Here is a 25322-nt window from a genome sequence, read left to right as displayed (position 1 = left end):
GAAAACCCCAGTGATGGCTAGGGCTCCCAAACTGGGTGATGACGTTCCAGGCCACATCACTCTAGCATAGGGCCATTCTGTGCGCTGCAGGATGTCCAGCAGCATCCCTAGGCTCCACCCACAGGGTGCCAGCACACACTGCACCCTGCACAGCTGAGACAATCAGAAAAATCTCCAGACACTGCCAGATGTCAACTGACTGGGGGCAAGATCACCCCCACCAATAGCCACCGCTGAGCCTGAGGCACAAGGTAGAAGAAAACGGGTGTCCGCTGTGGACAGAATTTACAGAGCAAGGAGAAACCCTGGCAGGCCTTTAACTCACCTCTGTTATTATAGAAATAAGAGGGAGGGCCCGCCAGGTGAAGTGACGCACGGTGGCACCAACAAGGCCTAGAAGAGGAACCCCGCTTGGAGCCCTCCCAGCCAGTGTTCTCCAGGACAAACGGAGCAGCTTACCCAAATGCAGCCCTTCAGGGAGCCCATCCTCAGACCCATCTTCAGAGCCACCTTCTCGGTCCACAGCCCCACCATCATCCAGAGCAGTGGTGAGGTCTGGGGAGCACGTCCCAGGCTGCCTTCCATCCACGGCCATGGTGGGCGACTCAGCGTCCGCCCTCCTGTCCCGCTTGTGCACGCGCGAGTGCAGGACCAGCTGGTGGTAGGTCCTGAAGGCCCGGCCACACTCAGAGCAGTGTGTGGGCTTCTCTTTGTTGCCACACACCTTGGGGTCCGCGTCCGCGGAGGGCACCTCACCATTGGTGTGTCTGGGCTTCTCTTTGTCTTGCGAGAGCCCTGTGCAACTGTTTTTACTTGTTTTAGACTTTCCAGAACCTTCCGATTTACTCCCACTCCAAATTTCTCCAAGTTCTTCTTTTTCGGAACATGAGTCGTCATTGTCGGTGCTTCCCTCCTGCCCCGACTCCTTCACTTCTTCTTGGGCGATGGCGACCTTCCCTTTGGTGGCCAGCTGCCACGCCTGGTAGGTGGTGAAGGGATCCAGCTGAGGTATGCACCTCATGGGCCTGCTCCCAGACTCAGGGTGAGATCTGGGCATTAAGTTCAAGAACTGCAGAAACTCCTCCCGCGGAGACGGCGTTCCCTCCTGCATTCCCTCTTGCCGAGAGTCGGTCTGTGTACTGCTGGTACCGGAAACAGTTTCTTTGGTGTGTACCTTACTGTGCTCAATTAGATTTTCTTTATTTGGAAATAGGAAGCCACAAACCATACAGATCTTGTAAGGAGATGAGATGCTCCCGGCCACATGTACCTGGACAACTTCATTGATGGTGACAGGACTCTCCAGGCCTTGCTGCAGTTTGTTCCTGGCACCCGACTTGCCATTGTGCGTCCGCATGTGATTTTTAAGGAACCACGGCTCCTTGAATCTTCTCCCACACATGTTGCACCCGTAAGTGAAAGAGTCCTTGTGTTTCTTCATGTGGATCTCAACATCAAAAGCAACTCTAAATGTCTGTCCACATACTTCACAGCTGAATTCTTCATTTTCTTTGCAGCTCGTGTCCTTTGGTGGTTCTGTTCGCACCTGACTTTTATCCAAAGGACTGAGATACTCAGCTTCCACACGCAGAACTGCTGGTTCACAGAGGGTAGGCCGGTGCTGCATCAAGACGTGTTTGTTAAGGTCTTCTGCATGTGTGAAGGTCTGACTGCAAAACATGCAGTCCAAAGGCATAAATCCTTCTATCTGGATGATATTTTTTTCTTGTGAAGCTCTGAAAGGTACAGCAGTGGTCCCTTTAATTGACAAGGCATCACCCACCTCCCCCTGGGTGCCAAGAGCGCTGCTGATGACTTCTGGTCCATCCATGTACACTAGCAGGGATTGAGTTGGCATGTTCCCTGATGTGCTAGGACTGTGTACACAGAAGACTCAAAGTTCAGCTGGGGAATTTCTGGAGTTGGAATAAGGCCACTTTCAAGACTTGTCACTCACACCTCCAGCAGCTCTGGGCTTCAAAACTAGAGCAAATATGTACTGTAAAGTTCAAATCAAATTGTATACTCCTCCACCTTCTTATCTTCAGAAGTTTGTAGGAAGTGCAGTGACAGAGTGTCACTGGCTCTTTGCACAAACAAGGCACAGATTGCCTGATGCCGTGATCCAGACACAAATCAGCACCAAGCGTTAGTCCTCCTGGTCTCCATTGAGTGAGCCCTGCCACTGAGCAAGAAGTTGATGCCAGCAATATGGAGACAAGGGATTTCCAAAACCTAAAGGGAAGTAAACAGAAGCGATTAGCTGCACTTGAAGGACAGGCAGATGACACAGTTCCTCCACAAGGCAGAGATGGGACCTAATGCAACTGCCTCCCTTAAACTCACTCCCGCATCCTGTTCAACATGCTAGTTAAGCTGCCCCCAGCACTTCCCCAGCCAGCACACTTGTATATGTCACACGGCCAAGAGCTCTGAAAGGCTTCACTCATCTCAATCTAAAAGGTCAAGTTTGAGGGCAAAAATTGTTAAATTCAGCTGAATCTATTTTAAATGTCACTAAGACGCACACAGGTACCCTAGACACAACTTCCACAAATCTGAAAATTATTAAGAGGTCATGAAAAATCAGATGACAAAACTGAACCACTTCGGGTAAAAATCTTAAAAGCCAATCCCCAAGACTGCCTTACACAACCAAATTACCAGCAAGAACAAGATACGCTCAAAGGAAGGCTCCAAGGTGACACAGATCAAAAACATAAGCATACGAAACAGGAACATTTCCTCTAGTCCTCACTGCAGAGACAGAACACCTCAGAACACTCGCTCTTCTTGGCCAACAGTTCTTTGATGAACTGGGGTTCACTGGATATTCTAAACCCCAACCCGCTGTCAGCATCCCAGGTTGCTCTCAACCACTCTGTGCCCTCAAGGAGCACCAGGCGGGCTTCCTAGTCCAAACAACAAGTAAGTCAAGGCACAAAGCCGCCTGCCGGCTGCACCTGCACATCTCACTAATGCCCATTCCAACCCGCTTACTCTTCCATCAGAAAATAGACCCTCCCGGTTTTTAACCCCTCTTGCTCATTACAGGTTGGCCAGGTGGAAAAGGATTACTTTTTTTAAAGCTGTGTAGACTCTGATTTGGAGGCTAATTTTCACTCTTGGAAGAGAATTAGTCTCTAAAGCCAGTACTCTCCACTCTTAGGGCACCCAGAGGACTTGTTTCTAAATAGTCCCTTTTACTTTAAAACTTTAGCTGAGTATTCCTACCAAGAAAACAAAGACACACAAACTGCTCCCACCACAGTCAATACAAAACAAAAACACACCACCTCCCTCAGCTGCCCAGGTCTCTTCCTCCTCTTCACCCTCAACCCCTTATCTTTGGTTTTGAATCAACTACAGCTTCTTTCCTACAGAGGACTCCAGACCAGAGATGAGGGTGGAGAAAGAATACCAGTGTTTTATCTTAATTTCTTTCTGTTCTTTGCTGCAATCACAATGGAAGCTGGTTACCTTCCTGTGTGACCTAAGAGAACACGGCAGGCTCCTGAGTTCTAGCCTGGCTTAAGGCTGTCACCACCACAGACCTGTCTTTCTGCCTCTGTTGAACCTGGTGGGTTACACTGCAGGACGGCTCTTAGAGCTCCCAAGGTCTATGGTTGGGGGAGAGAGTGGCTCACAGAAGAATACTCCATGGCTCTGTGACTCGAGATGTTGTGATGTTCCACTGTGGGGCTGACAACTTACTCCACAGAATTCATTGGAGGCCAAGGTCCAAGCAGTATTTTAACTGAAGAACTGAGCTGCAGATTCTAAGAAAGAGATGATCACACCCTGACAGCACTGTTTTCACCAGCCAAAAACTAGAGGAGAAATACACAATGCAGCGAGTTCTACAGAAAGCCACAGGAGTGATTTCAATTTGAATACATTGTCACTTATTTGAGGTCTTTCCTCCTCTTAAGGGCTAAAATACCCCTTTTCAAAAAATGAAAGTGCCAAGCAAGTAGTGGAGTGTTTTATTACTACTAGTGTCCTTACTTGGCAAAAATCAAAGTCATCCCGTATCAGACATCAACTATTCTTTAAAGGAACTTTGGCTGGGCTTGGGGTGCAGGTCAGTGGCACCTACAGAGCAAGCACCAGGCCCTGGATTTGACCCTCAGTATCCCAAAAATATTTTTTTTAAGTTTGGGTTCTTTTGCCAATCCCTTTAAATTTAAAAATTTAGGAGAACTCCACCTATCTATAATACCTTTTCCAAAAAAGACCCCGGCCTTACAATCAATCTACTACTAGATGAGAAACTTGATGTGGGTATATCCCTTTTTCTATCCAGGGTACCAGCACAACTCAATTACTGTAAATAACATCTTGGAAAGAAGGTTTGGCACCATTTTTATCTGTGAAATTTTCAAATGTCTGGGGCCCACGGAGGTCAGCACAGCTCTGTAGGACAGGACCTTCAAGACACTTCGCGAGAGTGAAGGCCTGAAAAGGAGGCAGAGCTGGAAAGGGTGGAAGGAAAGAGCTCCAGTCTCACTAGGTGGAGAGATGGAGACGTGGACGGGTCCCAGAGGAAGCTTCCAGGGCAGGTTCTGATGGCCACAAACTGTGCGCAGCTCTCCTGGCACCAGAGGACCTTGAAGTCACCATCAAGGCTTGCTCCCGCCTTTTTCCAGCACAGCCCCTGCTCCTCAGTAAAGACTACACCCTCCAAACCTTTCCACCGTATCTAAAACCATCCTGTCAGGAATTGGATCTGGTGACGTTGGATCACAACTACTGAGAAGGCTGAGACATGAGGATTCCAAATATGAGGTCAGCCTGGGCAACTTAGCAAGACCCCATCTCACATAAAAAATAAGAAGGGCTGGATCTGGGGCTGTAGCTCAATGGTAGACCACCTGCCTGGCACATGTGAGGCACTGGGTTCAATCCTCAGCACCACATAAAATTAAATAAATAAGAAGAGCTGGGGATGTAGCTCAGTGGTAAAGCACCCTTGGGTTCCATTCCCAGTGCCTTCCCCCCAACCCAAAAAAAAGAAATAAAAATTAAAAGACTGCGAATGTAGTTCAGTAGCGGAGTGTCACTGGATTCAATCTCCAGTACTATAAAATCATCCTGTTTGGACAAATATATATATAAATACATATACAATTTTAAGATTAAAAAAGACAAAAATAATTAAAAACATCCATCCTGTTGGCCTGCTTCTTAAAGTAAGACCCTAAGATAGCAAAGCCCCACTGGCTTGTTCCCGATACCCTGGTGCCAACACAGAGTTGGTCCCTCAAAACACACCTGCACAACCAGACAGCAAAGAAGCGAGGTGCACACCTCTGGCCACAGCCATCAACCATAACCATTTGACATTAAAATTAGCATGAGTGGCCAGGCCTGGTGGCTCAAGCCTGTAACCCTAGTGACTTGGGAGACAGAGGAAGGAGGATCCCACATTCGAGCCAGCCTCAGCAACTTAATGAGGCCCTGTTTCAAAATGAAAAAAAAGCACTGGAGGAGTGCTCAAGCACCCTGGGTTCAATCCCCAATACCAAAAAATAAAATTAATAATGTGAATGGTCATCCAAACTTCCACATGGCTACCTAAGACTGCTGTCTAATACACCTCTGCAGTCTCAAGACTGGAATAACTGAAAGCTGGAATCATTTTTGATCACACATAAGGTTGACTAGCACAAAGAAAACTGCATCAGTCTGGGGGCAGAGGTGTAGTTCAGTGCTAGAGCCCTTGTTTAGCCTGCATGAAACCCTGGGTTCTGTTCCAACCCCACCAAAAAAAACAAAAATGCCTCACTTGAATTTACACCCTCTTCTCGCGCAACCCACCAAAACAAATCCACTGGGCATGCCACGGAAACCTCTGCAAGCAAAGGCCCTGGCTCTGAGATACCACAGAATTCTTCAACACTAAAGCACCAAATAATCCAAACCAGGTGTCCATTACTTAAAACCAAAATCTTTAAAGTGGTTGTGATAACAAAGAGTTAAATAACATCAAAACTTACCCAACAGAAAATTAATCATTGTAATTAGTGTGTAACAACAGTGTGCAGTGCTGCTGACAAACTGTCTTTCAGAACAAATGGAGGGAGAAAGAGGACATTCTAACCCTGATTCAACACCACCACCCACATACTTCTAGTGGGCAGCGAAGTACACATTCTCAACACACCAAACTTATTAAAAATAAGAGACTTTTGCAAAAAAAAAAAAGAAAGAAAAGGTGGAGGGGTGATTTACTGGTGATTTACTAGATGCTTCACCACTGAGCTGCATCCCCAGCCATTCTCATTTTTTGATAGGTCTCACTAAATTGCTGAGACTGGCCTTGAATTTGGGATCCTCCTGCCTCAGCCTCCTGGGTCGCTCTAAATACAGGGGTGCACCTTTGCATCTTGTGCAAATAATTTGTACCCTAAGGCACCTAAGGCAAGTGGCTATTCAATACAGAGGTAGTATCTGAAGGAAAAGGAAGGTTCAACTTACACTGTGATCACTTAACTTTTTTTTTTTAATGTACCACAACATAATCTTTGAAACTCAGTAAGAACCACCTAAGTACAGCTGCATGAAATAAATCTGTTCTTTTAAGTAACTAATAATTAGATAGTTATTTGTGTCTAACTACCTGTAGATCTTAAAATTAGCAAACATTACACATTTCTCAATGAAAAGCACCACAATGTGTGTTCAATCAGGGGCATCTGCCTTCCTCCTGGCAATGTCTGTGGCTGGAGATGCCCGGAGAGAAGCCCCTCATTGCTCCTCTGAACAGCTTATCCCACATCCTGGACAAGGGGCAGTTAGTTAGCCACCACAGGACATAGCAGTGAGGTATTGCAAATCCTCAAAAATTGTCAAAAACACACAAAAATTCTACCTATAGTCAAGTAATTTGCAGTATTCATACAAATCTACTTTTTCCCAAGTTAGTAAAGTGTCCAAATAAATGGTTATTGAATCAGTCAACTTAAAGTCTACTCTCTGACCCATCATCTCTGTCCTCAAAACTATAAATGTAACTCCAAACTCTGGTTAGGAACTTGGAAGCTTTTCTTTAAGTTTTTCCTTTATGTTTTACACATATAATTTTTCTTAATCCTACAAATGAAGAAAACTACATAGTATCTATAATACCAACCAACACCTGGAAATTTAAATCCTTCAACAGTATCAAGGAAATCATCAAGGTCACATCCACAAGCTAAACAGTCAGCCCACTTTATTTTATTTTATTTTATTTTTTTTTTTGTGTGTGTGTGTGTGTGGAAAAAGGCTTGAGTTAAGAAAGATTAAAATATCCAAAGTTTAAATTCAGCATTACAACCCAAACCATCACAGGCAAAAGAATGATCAAAGGCAGAACCTGGGACACTATCTCATTGTTTCAAAATTACATACAAATACTCAGGCCTAAACAGGATAAGAAAACGAAATGCCAAATATATGTGTGTGTATATCCATATTATATATATTTGATCATAACTAGAAATGGCCTAATTCAGCCCAAATCAGGTAAGGTCTGCTAAAAGGATCTTAACAACTTAAAGCACCTTGTATTAGTTTTAGTTTCAAATTATCAATAGTAGTAGATACTGTGATCTATAAACTGGCTTTCAAAAACTCCATCTTGATCTGAAAAGCCATAAGGGAAATTAATTTTTTTTAATTTTTAATTAAGCAAAGTTATCAGTGAATTTCTTCTATTACTTGTACTTAACTAGTATGACCCTAAATATTTTGAAAAGATTTGGCAGGTCTAACCACACCCCAGGGGAGGGGGTGGGGGAAATATCAGCAATTTAAAAAATAAACTGTCCTATCTTTGCCTGTTAAAACTCTACAAAGAAAACATTTATATGTACCTACACTCACAAGTAACTGTATGTCACAAAGTATGATACCTGTCACACTGCATCATACACACACAAGACCACTCTTCCCACAAGGCCAACCATCACATCCAAATTAGACCCAACTGAACTAACTTCAGGATCAATAGAAGCAAAGGCAATGCCTGGGTCCTGAGAGCCTTCTTTAGCAATGTCTGAATATTCCCCCATCTTCTGTTGACTATTAAAATCATGTCTGGTTCTTGTAAGTTACTTGTTTGCCTTCCAATCTAAGGCAAAAAAACAGTCTCCTTTCAATAACCTAATCACTATTCAAAAGATAAATAAATGAAACTGAAGAAAAATTTTATAAATTACCACCCCCCCAAAAAAGAGGAAAAAAACATTTCTGGTATAATGGTATTTTTAAGTTATCCTGATTTAGTACAAGTAAAAAGGTTAAAAAAAAAATACTCCTAATTGGTTCAAGGACAAAACCCATCTGGAATCTAAAATTACCATCCATTTAACTACATCTTCAATTTGAAAAGTTGGCAGACTACAAAGTAATGAACACCAACACAAGAACACTACTCAAGCCCATTAGGAACCAGCCTGACTTTGGGGTAGTGTGGGTCAAAAACAACTGGTCAGGCTTAAGAACAAAAGCCAGGGAATTAAATTCATTCTCTCAGACAACTTACTCAGCTGTCTTTTCAGGTTTAGTAATTTTATTTCTCAACTTTATCATAAAATTACCAAACTGGCCCCAAATTTCCAGTAACTCGGTTATGTTGATACTCTGGGCAGGAAGTAATGGGGATGTTAGAACAGTCGGGTCAACAAATGTTCAAATGTAAGTCCTTTAAAAAGGAGCACTCCAACGTTAAATATAAAAGGGTGATCTGTGGTGGCAGCTGGCTAACAGGGGCTTCCCCCTCTTTACTTGGAGAAGAGATGTGTAGAATTGAGTGTGCTCGGCATGAGCTGCAGATTTTAGGAAAGAATGGTCCCTGGTTCTTCTACTTCCTTAAAGTCAGATTGCTATCTGCCCTCTTGGTCTAAACTCAAAAACCTTTGCCCCACATACCACTGCAAATTTGTCCAAACTATATCACCGCCTGGAGAACAATAATCCAGATCACCTTACTCTGAAAAGGCCCATTTCAGAAAAGTATTTATTCCTGCCCCCAAAATGGGGCCATTAAGTAACATTCAATAATCAGGTTTCCCACCCCTATTTAAGAAATTTCCTGCTGTCTTTGTGTAATATGTTCTTTCTCCCATGTGCATTTAAACCAGTTAGCTCCCCTCCCCCCCAAATCTGGAGATAAGGGGCTGGAGAATGAAGACTCCTCTATTGTCACAAGCTTAATTTACAAGCTGTAACTAAGCACTTCCCGATAAAATTTAAATATTCAATGACTGGAATTTCTTCAATTTTGGTAGCTGTTCTGTACATACCTTCCAGGTTTTTATTTTTTAATACTCCAGTAATTTGAGAACTATTCTAATATTCCAATTGTAATGATTTAACTTAAAATCATTACATTTATTTTAGTTTATCAGCACACCCCTCCACCTACACATGTCATGTTTCTCATTCCTACTTATAATTGTAAGGCTCGAAGGCAGAGCCCCAGCAAAGCACTTCAGCTTTACCTTTTCAATTCATTTATTAAACACACTGCCAAGGGATTAAACTGAAATGGGAAGTGAGGAAAGAACCACTTAACAAATCATACCCAGCAACCTCGAAACCCGCAACACAGGCCACACTGGCACACGAGGCACAACCATACAAGACGATTTTTTTTTTTTGAGCAAATGGAAACAAAGCTTATGAAATTAAAAAAAAAAAGCCCCATTTATTTTCAGAAGAGTGTCAAATAAAAGTAGATCCTGTTTTAAAGCAGTATGTTTTAGGCAGTCAAGGGTCATTAAAACTACTCAAAAAGTTCTTATCAACCAATATCATGTTTGTGGCAACTGTGAGAAAAGAATGCAATTTGATAAAGTGGAAAAACATCACATCTTCTGGGACCCCCAAGGCTCTAATCAAGCATCTCAGAATTAAGAGTGCTCCAGGGTTGGGAAATGGCAACCCTGCTGTGGCAAAAACATACCATTTCATAATAAACTTTGTTAAAAAAGAAAAAAGTGATTAGCATTTATCTACAATAAGGAGGCAGACTTAGTCATGGCCAGACCACGTATTCCTTAATTATTTCATCAGTTTGTAAGTGACTTGATGATTAAGTCTTATTTTCAGATTTCCTCTAAAACAAGTCCACTGGAAGGGGATTAGGGGCTCCCTTCCTCCCTCAAGTTTCACTGCCAAAAATGGAGGATTACAAAGACAATGCAAATCTCCCCACCTTAAAGACAGGCAGCCAAAGTCAGAACTTTCACTCCCCCTCCTCCCTACCACCTGGGGGGGAAAACTGTGCTATTATCAAAATAGATTCTTAAGGGTGAGGGGAGGAATTTGTTTCTACAGATTTTTTCTGAGTGGTGTCTTACTTCCTTTTTTAAGTAAGAAGTGAAAGGGAATAATATGAACCCAGGACAACTGCTCAACTTCCATCTCACTTGTTATTTACAGCAAAGGTCAAACTGCAAAGTGGTAGGAAGGTGTCCTGAAGATAAAAGGATTAAAAGAAGCTGTAGACACTAAAAAAAAAGTATGTGTCCTTCACCAATAAGTCATAATCTTTCCCTCCACTTCCTCCTCCGGTATGCAAATAGACGTACAATTCGAAAGGACTGGCCTTCCTCCCCACATCAAGTAAAATTCCAAACCACCAGATTATTAACCCTATTCTACAATCCAAATAAATTATAAATCTTATAACTACTGACAACTGAATTTTTAAGTAAGTCATTGCCACTTGAATTTACCACTTACATAACCAATTAAAACTGGCAGAAATGGGAGGGGGGAAGGGGTGACTTCAACTAAAACATGATTTAAAAAAAAAAAAAGACCCAAAATACTACTACAGTCTCCAGAACACTGAACAAAACAGTATCTAAAATAAACATGACTTCTCAGAAGGAAAAAAGTCATCTACCACTAAGGACACACCTTAAAAGTTCTTAGCACATTAACTAAGCAAGCACAAACTAGTGGTTTGACTTGTATTTTTCAGACGAAAAGCAATTAGGTTATTACGCTGCACTTGTCACTACAGACACATAAAGCCTTTTTTAGAAACTCTAGATCTATTACTCAGCCTCAAAGTATTACAAAATTTAGCATTTTAAGTCTTATCAAAGAAGTCCATCCACTTCAGGAGGAAAGTACAGTAAAATAAGAACTCTAATGTACTTCCTGAGACATACAAAGAGAAGGTGGAAGGCCCCCAGACCCCTACCTAAGTCGCCAGGCCTGGATGGCAGCTGTTGTTACCCTGCCTCTTCTTTTGTTGGGCTTAATCTCATGTCAAGTCATTCAACCAACTCAAAAGCGATGAAGACATAATTGAATCAACCTGAACTAAATCAGACCTAGGCTTCTTGAAACACACAGCTTAATGGTTCCAAACCATCTACCAAACTAGGAAACCAGCTACGCTGTGGCTAGTACACACGGTGGTCAATAGCACGACCCTGAATAGGCCCCCGGACCTCGGCAACCGCCACTTATTTAATCCGTGTTTAGGAATGTCCAAGGCTTCAAGCCCTATAGGCTGATTCAGAAAGATAAATCGAGGCTCAAGAACAACACATTGAAACCCTAACCCTGGAAACGACTACCCTTTTCCTGGGGAGAAACGAGGGGGAGGGTTTCTGCGGCTCCAGTGCGGACAGGCCACTGGGGTCCCAGGAGGGGCGACGGTGGCTTCCCAGGCTCCTGTAACCGAACCTTGAGGAAAGCCGGCTCTCCCCACCCCCACCCACCCCACCCGCCCAAGAATGCGGCTTCCCGTCCTCGGTGGCCCTGCCCCAATCCTAAAGTGTGGGTCCGGGACCGGCGCCGCCTGCGCCCTCGGGCGGACCGCCCAGGCAGCCCGGCTGCAGCCCCGGCTCAGCTGCGCCCCGCTCCCCGTCGCGTGCGCTCGTGTTTGGGGCCAAAAGAGTGCAGAGAGCTCTGCATCGGAAACCCCGCGTCCCACCACCCAGCGCCTGCCGCAGAAACTTCCCTTTAAAGAGAAGAAACACTCGGGCTAACACTTCAGTCCTCCCAGCCCTTTAGAGTTCCCGGCTCTGCCTCCCGCTGGCTCTAGGTTCCCCCACTGGAATCCAGAGTTGCAAAGACGTTCTTTAAGAGTTTATGGGGCACCAGAAGTTTTTGGAAAAATCTTTAAAAGGAAAAAAGCCAAACCACCTTATCACACACATCCTGGAAACGCAGCCCTGTGCGCCGCGGGCTCGGGGATGGGCAGGCGACCCGGGGCTCCCGGGACTGACTCCGGGCGCCCCGAGGGGGACTGAGAGGGCGAGGGCTGGGGTCCGCGGCGAGGCCCGCCCCCCGCGGCCCCCGTGGACGCGCCCCCCGCCGGCCGGTGTGGACGGCCCGGCCATTGTCTGCGGGGGACGCTTGTTAGGACGCATTGTTTTGGCTGTTTCCAACTTGCCGGGCCCCCCGGCCACCGCGGAGACCCCGCGCCCGCCCCTCCGCGCGCCCCGTGGCCCGGGAGGCGAGCGGGAGACCTGCCCGCGGGCACCAACTTTTCGTAGAGCCCCACCGCGGCCCTCGCCCCGGCCGCGAAAACGGGGACCCCCGCCCGGCCCTGGAGGGCACAAGGAGGAGCGCGGCGGCCGGGCGCGGGAGCGCGCCGCCCGCCCAGGGAGGGGCGCCCCTAAGAGCCGGGCCGGGGCCGGGTCGCCCTTTACCTGCGGCCGGGGCTCGGCCCTCCCTCGCTCACGGCGGCCGGCTGCTCTGACACCGCGAGCCGGCGAGGTTTGAATGGGGAGGAGCGGGCGGAGGGCGGGGAGGAGCAGGCGACGCGAGTTCGCTCGGCCTTTTGTGCGGACACCTCCCGGTCCCGCGCCCGCACCCGGCCCCCCAAAAGAGACGGGGGCCCGAGGCTGAGGGGCGAAGCCATCCCCTCGGACGCCTCAGCCTGGCGCAGGGAAGACCCTCCCCCGAAAAAGAGCGCTCCCCACCCCCACCGCCACCGCCCCCGCCGGAGGATTTGGGGGCCGGGCTCACCTCGGGCGCGGGGCTAAGGTGAGCGGGGCGGGGTGCGCACGGGGGCAAAGGCGCGGGCGCCCCCTACTCGTCCGCGCGGGGACAGTGCAGGCGCGGGGGTCCCTAGAGCCGCCGGGCGCGGCGCGTCCGGCGCTGGGGGACTGTTGGGTCAGAAAGTGCTCGGAGCAGCTGTTGCGCCCTCCCCCGGCCCCGCCGCTCGGGACGCCCCGCCTCCAGCCTCCACCGGCCGCCCGGCCACGCCTCCTCCCCGCCCCGCGGTCCACGTGATCTGCGCAGGCGCGCCCCTGCCCCGCCCACCGTCGCGGACCCCGCCTCCGGGCGGGGGCGCGCGGACGAGCACGCGCACACCCTGTTCTTGCCCAGAGTCTCTGGCGCACGCGCGCGCCTTGCTGCCGCCCCCGCCTCCTCCTCCCGCCATCCGGCCTAACGTGGCCGGCCCGCGCCCCGGCGGTTCCAGTGACAGGTACTCGGGGAGGGGGCCGCGATGGCAGTGCGCAGGCGCACAACCTACCCTCGCCTCGCAGCCTCCCCCCTCCCTTGCAAGGTGCGCCCAAGCGAGGGGAGGGGCTGGTAGCCGAACTCTTGGGTCATCCAGAATTACAAAAACCCTATACAATGGTTTTGGGTACGTTGGAAGATACTTATGTACAGAAAGCACTTTTTCAAATACCCTTCAAGTATGAGGAAGGAAAATGAGATAAGATGATTAATTATTTTTCTTTAAATTAGAATCTTCATAAAGCTAATTGTGATCTTATTTTTTTCCTAAGAAGCTGGGCTTGCGTTGCCCTTATTTCAGATTTCTAAATTTGGCCTAAATTCCAAGAAGCTATTAGGTTTGATAGAAATCCTGTGGATGAAACTAGACTAAAAGTGGGGACAAAAACAAACACAAAAAACTAGCCATTCCTCCTCTTTTCTGCACCAAATTATTTAAATCTTTTCCCAACTGTTTTCTTCCTTGCTTACAAGAAGAAAGGATGAAAGAAAGACAGGAAAAGGTTATGATTCCAAAGGTCTGAGATATCCCCCTATCTCAACCAAGCCCCAAGGAGGAACCATGGATGAAACGATCACATCGACTAATTTTTCTGTTCCAAAATGCAAATGAATGCAAATGTGAAATGGATCTATGCAAGTCGCTACAAACAAAATAGCCAAGTTGTTTTTTTAAAAACTGGCCTTCAGTATATCCAAAATGGAAAACCTTAAAAACACATCAAGAAAAAGAAAAGCACTTAAAATATATTTCCTATATCAGAAGAAAAAAAAAAAAAAAGCACTACAAAAAAAAAAAAAAAAAAAGATCCGGAACTGGTGAGCAACGCAATCCTTAATAAATAGGAAAAGGAATTTGAGAAGCCAGCTTAGCAAAGAGGAAGAGCTAGACCAGCCTAATGTTTTGCTGTCATTTTATATATAACTACTAGCCCCACATATGGTCTGGTTAGTCTTTTTTAGAAAGGAAGTGAATCAATTACTTACTCACACTTAATTAATTAGCAGTGCCAGAAGTAGATCCTTAGGCCAGCAATGTTTTGTTTTGTTTTGTTTTTTTCACTGCAGTACATGGATATTGATCATTTTTCAGTACTAAGTTCCTTTTCTCACAAAAGATGAATACCTTTCCTTAAAATGTTTGTTAATACCTTATTAATATTCACACTCTAAAACATACTTCAAAAACACACTCTTCATGAGCAAGAAACTTCACTTTATCAAAACAAATGACTTGTGAGCCCTGCTCCAAAACAAAGAAACTATGAACAAGTGGCACCAGGTTGAGTCTAACCGTAGTGTAGTCTCACTCTACATGTTAATGGGTAACCTTTGAACTCTGAAACCTTGAATGCTGTAAACACAATAGCGCGGATAGTTAAAAAACCCAGTGTCAAAATGGAGCAAAAAGAAAAGTCTCAACTTTTCAGTAGGCATAGGGAAACAATCAAATATTTTGACAAATAATCGTTTCACTAAGAACAATGGGACTCTGGCTCACAGACCTAGTTGCTACTGAATTATTTTTGGAGCAAAAGAAAAAAAAAAAAAAAAAGGTGGTGCTTTTTTTCCCCTATGCCCTCACAAAGCCACGACTTTGTCCAGCATTATGGCATCATAGGGTAGTTACTTTCTCCTCCCCTTCCTCCTACCACCAAAAAAAAAAAAAAATCTTATTATGTTGTAGCTTTTAAAACTGAAAGAGAATTGTGTTAACTGATCTATCTGCTAAGAGTTTTGTATGTGATCCTGATGTTTGAGTAAAGAATTACAAAGAGCCTTAACTCCTGGAGACCAGCCAACAAAACTGGGAAATCGTTGCAAAATTCTGCCAGTGACTGACTGCTGGGTTGCAAATACATACTGTTTTCAAAAGGCCGCGGAGCGAGGATGAGAATTCGCGGTGAGGGCTTCCTCCCTCAGCATGTAGAGGCTCACACGCCTCCGATTTATATGGAAAGCGTGTGTAGTTCATTAAAAATGGAAACTCCAAAAGTAACAGGAGAACACTAGGAACATTCAGTTTCGTAATAAGAGCTAAGAACTCGCTTTATCGTATGGAGTGAAAACTAAAAATGGAACGTTGCTTTCGGAGCCCTGGCTCCGCCCACGCGTGCTCCAGCCTCGCCTTCTCTGGGGGCCAGACCCGCTCCCAACGAGTCAGGTGCTGCTAAACGCCAGACGCGGAAAACAAAGAGGGGGACCCGCAGAGCTGTGCCCCCTTGTGAGCCCACTGCTCGGGACAAGCTGCCCCCAGGAGGGCCAAAAAGCAAAGCCCCTCTCAGCACCTCTTAATGCGACAACCATCAGCTTCACCTCGTTTTCCACAATCACCCACGCAGGCCCTCCTTAAGTCTGATTTCCCAATATGCGCCTATAAAGTCACATTATCTCTGATTTGATCCGAGCACTATCAGGCCTCTAGGTTTGGCTAACATCTGACTTTCTATCCAGATCCTGCTTGCCCCAGCATTCTCGGGTCTCATAACAACCACCAAAAAAAAAAAAAAAAAACTTCTGATTTGCTGATTTTAATAGTTACTGGAATCATCTTTTGAGATTTGGCCTTAATTAGAAGAACAGAAATTAATATGATCTTCTCTCATAAGTATTTCACTGTGGAACTATTATTATTAAAGAAGAATTTTTTTCTTTTTTTCTTTTTTTTTTTTTTTTTTTTTGGAAACTGTGAGTAAATCCCTGGAGCTGAAATTGAGCCAACATAGATAATCGAAGTAAAAGAATTCAGTGTTCAGAGCAGGAAAACCTGAAAAACTGCAGTGAGGAGGCGGCAGGAAAAGAGAATGAAAAAGTTGGGCAGACCTGCCAGCATTTGCAAACTACAAAGGACATTTGAGAAGGAAACAGGGACAGCCCTTTTAACAAGACTGAATGCACTAAATGAAGTAGGAATAACAACCCGAGGGAATGCCACACTTTTTTTCTATTAACATTTCTCAACCCCACGCAAGTCCTCACAATTTTAAACCTCCTATAAAATATCAGCATAACATATGATAAAAAATAGATAGCAGAAATTACCTTTAGGGGGGGGAAGGCAGTGCCTGGAACCTGGAAACCCTAGGAGCTGGCCAGTCCACCTGGCTGGGAGCAATACTGGAAGAGATGTGTGATTGCTGGTTTTTACAAGGAAACCAGAAAGGGAGGGGCCAAGCAGAAAGCCAATTTAAATAAAGATTTAGATATAATGGAGACCTGATTGAATAAGTCAATCACGAGAAGGTAAAGAAGTCAGTTCGATTCGAACTGTCCCTTTATCCCCCGCTGCAAACACAATCTACATCTTCCTGACATTACGTCTTGTTTTCCAAGGTTGACTTCACTTAAAATGTTCATGTAAACTTCCTTAATGATTACACGTGTACAAACACCTCTCCAAAGCTTCTAGCACTCATCAGGGATTCTGGGGGCGGAGCTTCAGGATGAAGGAAGGCGGAGAAGAGGAAAATAAGGAACATTTGAAATCCTGTTACCCAATAATCCCATCATCCCAATAATCAGAACCATTTCCCATCCACCCACTCAAACCAAAACCCTGAAGTCAGATGAAATTTCCTCCCCACATACACACATCTCCAGCCTTTCCCTTACTGTAAACTTTGCCCCCTTACCTTCTTCTCTAGCCCAGCCTAGTCGAAGGCACCTCAACCCACACCCACAATAAGGAGTGTGCGCAGATTTCTCCCAGTTTATTCCTTCCTAGGTTTGCCTTAATGTCTTTTCCATCTCTAACATTGGAGATCTTTTACAGTGGATATCAGATCATGTCACCACCCTGCTTAATGGCTTCCTATTGCCTTGGGGAAAAGAACAGACTCCACAGCATGCCTTACCAGTCCTGTAGATCTGGCTGGGCCTAGCACCCCCAGGCTCTTGTCTTAGCAAGCCTCTCACTTAATGTTCTAAACTTGAGCCACTGCCACTCCTCTGACCAGGGCCTCCAGCCTTGTCCTGCCTTTTCCCCAGCACCCCTTCTCCTTCTCTCCAGGAAATCAGCTGCTGCCTTTTCTGTTCCCCAAGCTCCTGACATGATGGCCTGATTAGGACCATCTCTGTCCAATCACCTGGGCTCTAATACACAGGTTCCACTTCTTAAGAGAAGCAGAATCCTTGAGTATAATTTAATCTCTTAGGTTTCAGTTTCTTTATCTATAAAAACGGGTGGGGAACATGACAAAAAAGATAATGAAAATACAATTATTTCTACTATAGAAATAACAAATATCCGTACTTCAACAGGGCTCTGGAGAAGGACCTGAGACAGGCTGTGCAGAGCCTGAATGCCCAGGTTTTGGGGAGTGTGGCACTGTTATAGGTATGGGAGGCAGAACAGTAAGCAAAACAAGTAGGCCTTTGTCCCTCTGGGGAGACAGATAACACACACGGTTATATTTGTACCCCAAGGGGCCTGGTGACTGGAGAGAGTCAGACATCTGCTTATTTGATTGGGGCTCCCTGGAAAGCTGAGACCCCCCAGGAAGTCAGATGGCAAATCATACTAAGATAGAGAGGAGTGTTTCATTCCCAGGGAAGAGAAAAGGAAAAAGGGCCCCAAGAAGAACACCAAGCTTGGGAAGGAACTGCACACATCAGGGGCCCCTGGAGCAGGACAGGGCAAGGACAGAGGAACAAGGACTTTGTAAAGACCTGGCCAAGCACTGGGGACGGAACTTCAGTTGAGGCAGGACAGGAGATGGTCAACTCTCCATCTCATTTGCCACATCTCCAGCGCCTGCTAGAGTCCAGACCCTGTGCTCTCTTGCACTTGGGCCACCAGGCCCTCCTGACTACTCCCATCACTCTGTGCTAGTATCCCTCCTCTCCTTGACTTCCAAACCCTGAAGGGCCCCAGGTCCCAATGCTGGCACCTCTCTTCTTCATCTTCTCTGGGTGCCCATAATGCCATCTCTACATGGAGGGCCCCTGCATTTATAATATTTCTCACCCAGAATTCTCCCCCCAACTCCCAAAGCTTATTTTCATGGCTGACTCCAGGTCCTGGCCCAGGTCCCTGGGTTCCAGAGTCACCCTCCCAGCAGGGATGCACATAATCACATCTCTGGGCAGTCACACTGATCTTGTCAAAATTCAAGACTGATTGTGTCACAGCCTTTGTAAAATCCCCAAAAGTCTCGTACAATAGAAACAAAATTCCAGATAAAGTGGCTGGCAAGATCTAATGGCCCCTATTAAGACTTGGGATTATGTTCCAGGAGCCCAGGGAAGCTACGCAAAAGAGAGGGAAGTAAAACTGAAAGACCCAGGTCTGGGTTTGGCTCAGTGGTAGAGCAGTCACCCAGCAGGCTGAAGCCCTGGGTTCATCCCCAGCACGGGGGTGGAGGGGGGTGGGGCAGTGGCTGAGCAAGAGAACCACTGAACTTCAAATATTTCTTCCTCCGCAGGAAAGAGCCTGTTCTGGTTCAACAAGGACAAGACAAGCTTCAAGAAGGTGGATTCCTTTTACTTCAAGCTAACATCTTCCTCCCCCTGGCCAGGTGTATGGTCACAGAATCAGAGCTGTTCCCCATGGGCATGCCCAGCACTGGACTATGTGCCATTTCATCAACCCTCAATCCTCTTCCTTTTAGTTATAATCACCTTTTATTTGAAAAGAGGAACAGAGGTTCAGGAGGGTTAATTAGCCTGCCTAAGGTCACACAGCATACAATTTGTCTCCTACCTTCTAGACTACACTGAAACAAGTGGGTCATTTGAAACCCCAGGTCAAACTCCAGTTCTGTCACTAACCTAAATTTCCTCAATTCTAAAAATCTACACTGATGCAAGTTTCTTGGCATCCTATTTCCTGAATGTTCGCCAGTCAGCCCCCTCTGGCTCTGAGGCAAAGTTAAAACATCCTGAACTTGGGCTGTAGCTCAGTGGTAGAACACTTTTTTAGTATATAGGAGGTTCTGGGTTTAACCCAAAGTATCACAAAACAAATTTTTTAAAATTTATTCTAATTTGTTATATATGACAGCAGAATGCACTACAATTCATATTACACATATAAAGCTCAACTTTTCATATCTCTGGTTGTACACAAAGTAGAGTGACACCATTTGTGTCTTCATACCACAAAATTTTTTTTAAAAAAGCAAAAAATCTAGCTGGGTGTGGTGACACATGCTTGTAATTCCAGTGGCTTGGAAGGCTGAGACAGGAAGATAGCGAGTTCAAAGCCAGCCTCAGCAACAGCAAGGCACTAAGCAACTCAGTGAGACCCTGTCTCTAAATAAAATACAAAATAGGGCTCAGGATGTGGCTCAGTGGTGCAGTGCCCCTGAGTTCAATCCCTGGTACCACAATAAATAAATAAATAAATAATCCAAGGCTGGGGATATAGCTCAGTTGGTTGAGTGCTTGCCTCACATGCACAAAGCCCTGGGTTTAATCCCTGGCACCTCAAAAATAAATAAACTAATTAAAATTTTAAAAACCCAGCTGGGTGTGGTGGCACATGCCTATAATCCCAGTGGCTTGGGAGGCTAAGACAGGAGGATTGCAAGTTCAAAACCAGCATCAGCAAAAGCAAGGCACTGAACAACTCAGTGAGACCCTGTATCTAAATAAAATACAAAATAGGGCTGGGGATGTGGCTCAGTGGTCAAGGGCTCCTGAGTTCAACCCCAGGTCCCTATAAATACATAGATAGATAGATGGATAGATAGATAGATAGATAGATAGATAAATTGTCCTTGGGGCTAGGGATATAGCTCAGTTGGTAGAGTGCTTACCTTGCATGCACAAAGCCCTGGGTTCAATCCCTAGCAACACACACACACACACACACACACACAATATAAATAAAAAAATTAAAATTAAAAATCCTCCCTCCTCCCCCTCCCCCCTCAAGGACCAGCAGTTGGGCACTGGATTGCCCAAGGCTAGTCTCCTCCCACTTTTCAGCCACACCCTAGAGTTCTGGGTACACCTTCCACCTCCCTCTTCCCCGGTAGACTGTAAATCTCTTCTGAAGTAGTAAGAAAGGTCATGCAAACTTAGGTTCCAACAGCAGTTAGCAGAGTACTTTTCTCAGAGCTAAGGCAATAATGTAAAATTAAAATATTCTAGACTAGTATCACTCCTGCCCCCATGCCTTCTTCACCTTGCCCCTCAAAGCTACTTAGTAAATTCTACAGATCCCATCAACAAGATCCCATCATCACAGTCTCTCACAGGCACCTTCCTTTCTAGCACAGAGTATCCTGTTCCTGACCTGGGTGATAATCTCATCACATGTTCTCCTCCTCCCTTCTTCCTAGCTTATAATATATTTTCCCCAAACCCACTATTAACCATCCTGCTACTGCCCTGTGTGAAAATCTCCCATTTTACCAAAACAAGTCCTAGTTCACTCTCAGGATGCCAGGATGCAAAACCACATTATGGCCCCAGCCAACCCCTCAGCCTGATTCACTCAGTAACTATGTATTGACCACCACTCCTTTCTCCCAAGAGACTTGGCTAGGTGGTAATTATGGAGTGAGGCACAAACACAAATCGATTCCTACCCTCGTGGAGCTTATATTTGAACAGGAGAAACAGACATTGATCAAATTAAAACACAAGCAAGTAGATTACAGTATCTACCCTTGGGTAAATAATCACTCATATGCACAAAGAAGCACACACAAGGATGTTAATTGCTGCCTTGTTTATAATAGTGAAAAATTAGAAACAACCCACATGTTGCTCAAAAAAAAAAAAAATGGCAGTATTAACTATGGCACATCCAAATATTCAAACAGGGACACTAGTCAGAAGCAATGAAATTGTGGCATATGTTCTCATGTGAATAGAGTACCAAGACAAGAGCTTTAAAAAAAAATCAATTTGCAAAAAGGTATGCCATTTTTGTTTAGAAATACACAATAATACATATTTTTAACATTTATTTTTTTAGTTGTAGTTGGACACAATACTTTTATTTATTTATTTATTTTTATGTGGTGCCGAGGATTAAACCACCCAGGGCCTGGCATGTATTAGGCAAGCGCTCTACTGCTGAGCCACAATCCCAGCCCCACAATAATACATTTTTAAAGGAAATATATATGTGTGTACTATGTATGTATGTATAAACATAAATAGATTAAAAAAAACACAGAGATCATAAGAAAAGTCTACGCAAATGCTTGAATAAAAGTTGGGGAATGCCAGGCAGCGTGGTGCATACCTGTAATCCCAGTGACTCGGGAGGCTGAGGCAGGAGAATTGCAAGTTTGAGGCCAGCCTTGGAAATTTAGTGAGACTCTGTCTCAAAATAAAAAAATAATGTAGCTCAGTGGCAGAGCACCCTGGGTTTAATCCTCAGTACCAAAATAAAAAGTATATGAGGTGATGGATATGTTCATTAGCTTGATATAATCATTCCACAATGTGTACCTTATAAAGCCACACTGTACCCCATCAGTATACACATTATTACTTGTCAATTAAAATTAATAAATATTTTACTTTTCTTTTTCCTTTGTGGTGCTGGGGATTGAACCCAGGGCCTTTGCATGCAAGGCTAGCAACTGAGCTATATCCCCAGCCCAAATATTTTAAACATATAACTAATGTGTTAAATTTTGGGAGAGGGTACAAAACATTAGAAATAATTTTTTCTTTTTTTTTTTTTTTTTTGGCGGCGGGGGGGGGGGTACCAGGGATTGAACTCAGGGGCACTCAACCACTGAGCCACATCCCCAACCCTATTTTGTATTTTATTTAGAGACAGGGTCTCACTGAGTTGCTTAGCACCTTGCTTTAGCTGAGGCTGGCTTTGAACTCGTGATCCTCCTTTCTCAGCCTCCTGAGCTGCTGGGCCACCATGCCGGGCTTGGAAATAAAATTTCTGATAAACCAAATTTTTGTGTACTCACTCCTACCCTTGGATGCCTGCCCCACCCTGGCTTTCAATCTCCCTAAACCCATCACATACCACATATAGGCAAAAATCAAGTAGTTGCTGTCCCACCCATTCTGCTTCCCCAGAGGTCCTCTCCAAATGCTAGCTTCTCCAAGCCCTTGGCCTTTGTTCAATATCTCCATGGCACCTCCTGGATCATGCCCAGCCCGCATGTATGCTCCTCTTCCCACCTGAAGGAAGGCCAGTGTCCTGCATGTACTGGAACAGCAGCTTTCATGCAAGGCGACAATGCCCCAAAATTTAGCTGTTGTATTTAAACTTTTTTTTTTTTGGTGCTGGGTATTGAACCCAAGGCCTTGTGCATACAAGGCAGGCACTCTACCAACTGAGCAATGTCCCCAGTCCTATCATATTTAATTATATAGATATGATTCCTGGATTTTTCGTTCATTCATTTATTTCTCACTCAACGAATTTATACATATGCATATAAATGTAAATATATATGTAAAAAATATTTTTACAAAACAGTTTTTATAGGGCTGGGAATAGAGCTCAGTCGGTAGAGTGCTTGCCTTCTTGCGTTTCATGCACAAGGCCCTGGTTCAATCCCCAATACCTCCCCCCCACACACACACACACACAAAGTTTTTATATACATGTATAAAAATATCTGTGTGTAATATATATATACAAACATGCCTTTACATATATGTATGTATTTTTATAAAATTTGTGTGTGTGCTGCTGGGATGGAACCCAGGGCCTCACACATACTAGGCAAGTCCTCTACCACTGAGCTACATTAAGCACCTACTGTGTGCCAGGCATTGTTCTAGGAGTTGGGGACACAACAGGAAACGACACAGAACAAAATGCCTTTCCTCGTGAAGTTGGCATTTAATACTATCATGTCAGATGACCAGTACTAATGCAAAAAATAAGGGGGACAAGAGGATGGGAAGGGGGGTAGATATTAAATAGGCAGGTCCTGAAAGGCTTCATGAGACATCCGGGTAAAGCCCTGAAGTGGTGGCAGTGGGAGCCATAAGGATTTCCGGGGGAAGAACATTCCAGGCTCAGTGACTGGCCTGCAAAGTCCTTGAAACAAAGCATGCCCCACAGTTAGGAGCACAGAGACTGGGGTGGCACTGTGCCTGCCACACAGAGGAGCTAGACATTGGCCTGGGGGCATGGTGTGGATGGCATGGGGCTTTGTGGCCCTGATATGAGCAGAATGACAACCTGATTCTGTGACTGAGTGACTTATTGAACCACTGATATAGCCAAGAGCACTCCTAAAATAGGAGCAGAGGCTCCTTGGCTGAAATCACTGTGATAGTTAAGGGGATCCAATTTTCAGGTTACTTCTGCAACAATAATAATAATGGTAACAGTAAAAACAGGGGAAGGAAATCAAAACAATTTGTTCAGCTCATGCTGGGCCAGCCTCAGCTCCATATCTGTTTTATACCCTGGTGTTCGGTAGTTATCGGGATAACCTGTATATTTAAAGTCATATACACCGACGTGATTCTGCAATCTGTATTTGGGGTAAAATTGGGAGTTCAAAACCCACTTGAATCAAATGTATGAAATATGGTATGTCAAGAGCTTTGTAATGTTTTGAACAACCAATAAAAAAAAAAGAAGAAAATAAATAAATAAATTGAAAATAAATAAATAAATAAATAAAGTCATACAGATGTGCAAAGCCCAGCCGTGGTGAGCACACTTACTTAATACCTAACTTCCCTGATTTAAGGCTCTGCAACTAGAATGAAGTGTTCTTCTCGCCCAGATCCAATTCCAAACCCCATGCAACCCCTGGGACTAGACCATTATTTTTAGTCCTAAACACTACCTTGGCCTCAGGAGAACAGAGAACAGTAATGGCAACCTGGTGAGAGCTCTTCCAGGCCAAGCACAGGATAGGTACTTGGGGGTTCTCAGGCAGGCTCAGAATCAGGGTCTCCCCACTGTGAAAGGAAGCACCTGCAATAGTCAAAGGTCTATGCTTTTGAAACTAGCTCTCTGTATTCTAACCAAAGCTTCAACACAGGTTATGGGTGAGGCAGGAGGATCAACACAGGCTGAGGCAGGAGGATCACTAACTGAGCAATACCCTGTCTCAAAATAAAATTAAAAAAATAAAAGGACTGGGGGTGGGCATCAGTGGTACAGCACTCCTGGGTTCAATTCTCAATACCAAGCCAAAAAAAAAAAAAAAAGACAAAAAAGGCTTCACGGTCCAGCTTGACCAGCTCTGCCACCTCACTCTGACTTCCTGCCCTCTGTTCCCCTCATTTTACAGATGGAGTAAGAGCATTCACTGACACTCTTACATGTGTGGGGGGAATCTCGCACACAGCAAGCTCTAGATTTAGGTTAAGACACGCCACCATCATAAAGACCATTGCTCAAGTTCACAGAAGATCACCAGGAATCCAAACCAGGTGGGACCCCCACACTGTGTTCTTTCCCAGGGCAGGGCCCTACCAGGGAACCTAGTCTTGGGTGGGCAAAGAGTAGGGAGCTTGTTTATGGCAGGTAAGGGACAGACAGATTAGAGCCAGACTGGTCTACTCCAGAACCAGAATAGCTCTGCCATCAGCCTGATGCCCGGTGCACACAAAGCAAATGGAACTCTTTGGAGAATATACCTTGCTCTCGGAAGGTGGGGGACGGCTGGCCTTCAGTGCTCCCTTGGCATCTTCTCCAGAGGATAGGTGGAGCGAGGCCTGAAGAAGGAGGAGCGGAAGGTGAGGGCTTTGGCAGGGCAGGGAGGCCGTGGGGCGCACAGGCGTACCCAGGTGTGCCCTCCAGCCACACCACAGCAGGCCCTGGGACTCGGGGGACGCTGAGGTAGGAGCTGCACCCCGACCGGGCGCAATGAGGAGGCCACCTGGCTGGACCTGAGGCCGGCTCCTGCGACTCTTCCAGGCCCACGCTCCTTCACCAC

At 45.4% G+C, this 25322-nt stretch overlaps 1 protein-coding gene across 5 annotated transcripts in view; it reads right to left on the bottom strand.

The window, feature by feature from the left end:
- Nucleotides 1–25044, bottom strand: part of Znf217 (zinc finger protein 217) — a 36311-nt gene extending 11267 nt beyond the window's left edge. Inside the window, exons 1-2 of one of the 5 annotated variants that reach the window (XM_046433519.2) lie at nucleotides 25024–25044; nucleotides 460–2235 (exon numbers count right to left, since the gene is read on the bottom strand). In XM_046433519.2, the coding sequence (XP_046289475.1) occupies nucleotides 460–1858 (1399 nt within the window). In that variant the 5' untranslated portion in view covers nucleotides 1859–2235; nucleotides 25024–25044. Of the gene's footprint in view, nucleotides 1–459; nucleotides 2236–12665; nucleotides 12882–12984; nucleotides 13158–16524; nucleotides 16589–25023 lie in introns of those variants that run through there. The other 4 variants (XM_046433518.1, XM_058575440.1, XM_046433516.2 and 1 more) reach the window with 4 other exon arrangements.
- Nucleotides 25045–25322: the final 278 nt, after the last annotated feature.

The sequence above is a fragment of the Marmota monax genome, unplaced genomic scaffold (assembly GCF_021218885.2).
Source record: "Marmota monax isolate L192 unplaced genomic scaffold, Marmota_monax_Labrador192_F-V1.1 WCK01_AAM20220418_F8-fsc00014, whole genome shotgun sequence".
Classification (NCBI taxonomy): Eukaryota; Metazoa; Chordata; class Mammalia; order Rodentia; family Sciuridae; genus Marmota; species Marmota monax.
Note: the sequence above shows the minus strand (reverse complement) of the source record. Positions and strands in the feature narration are given on the sequence as shown.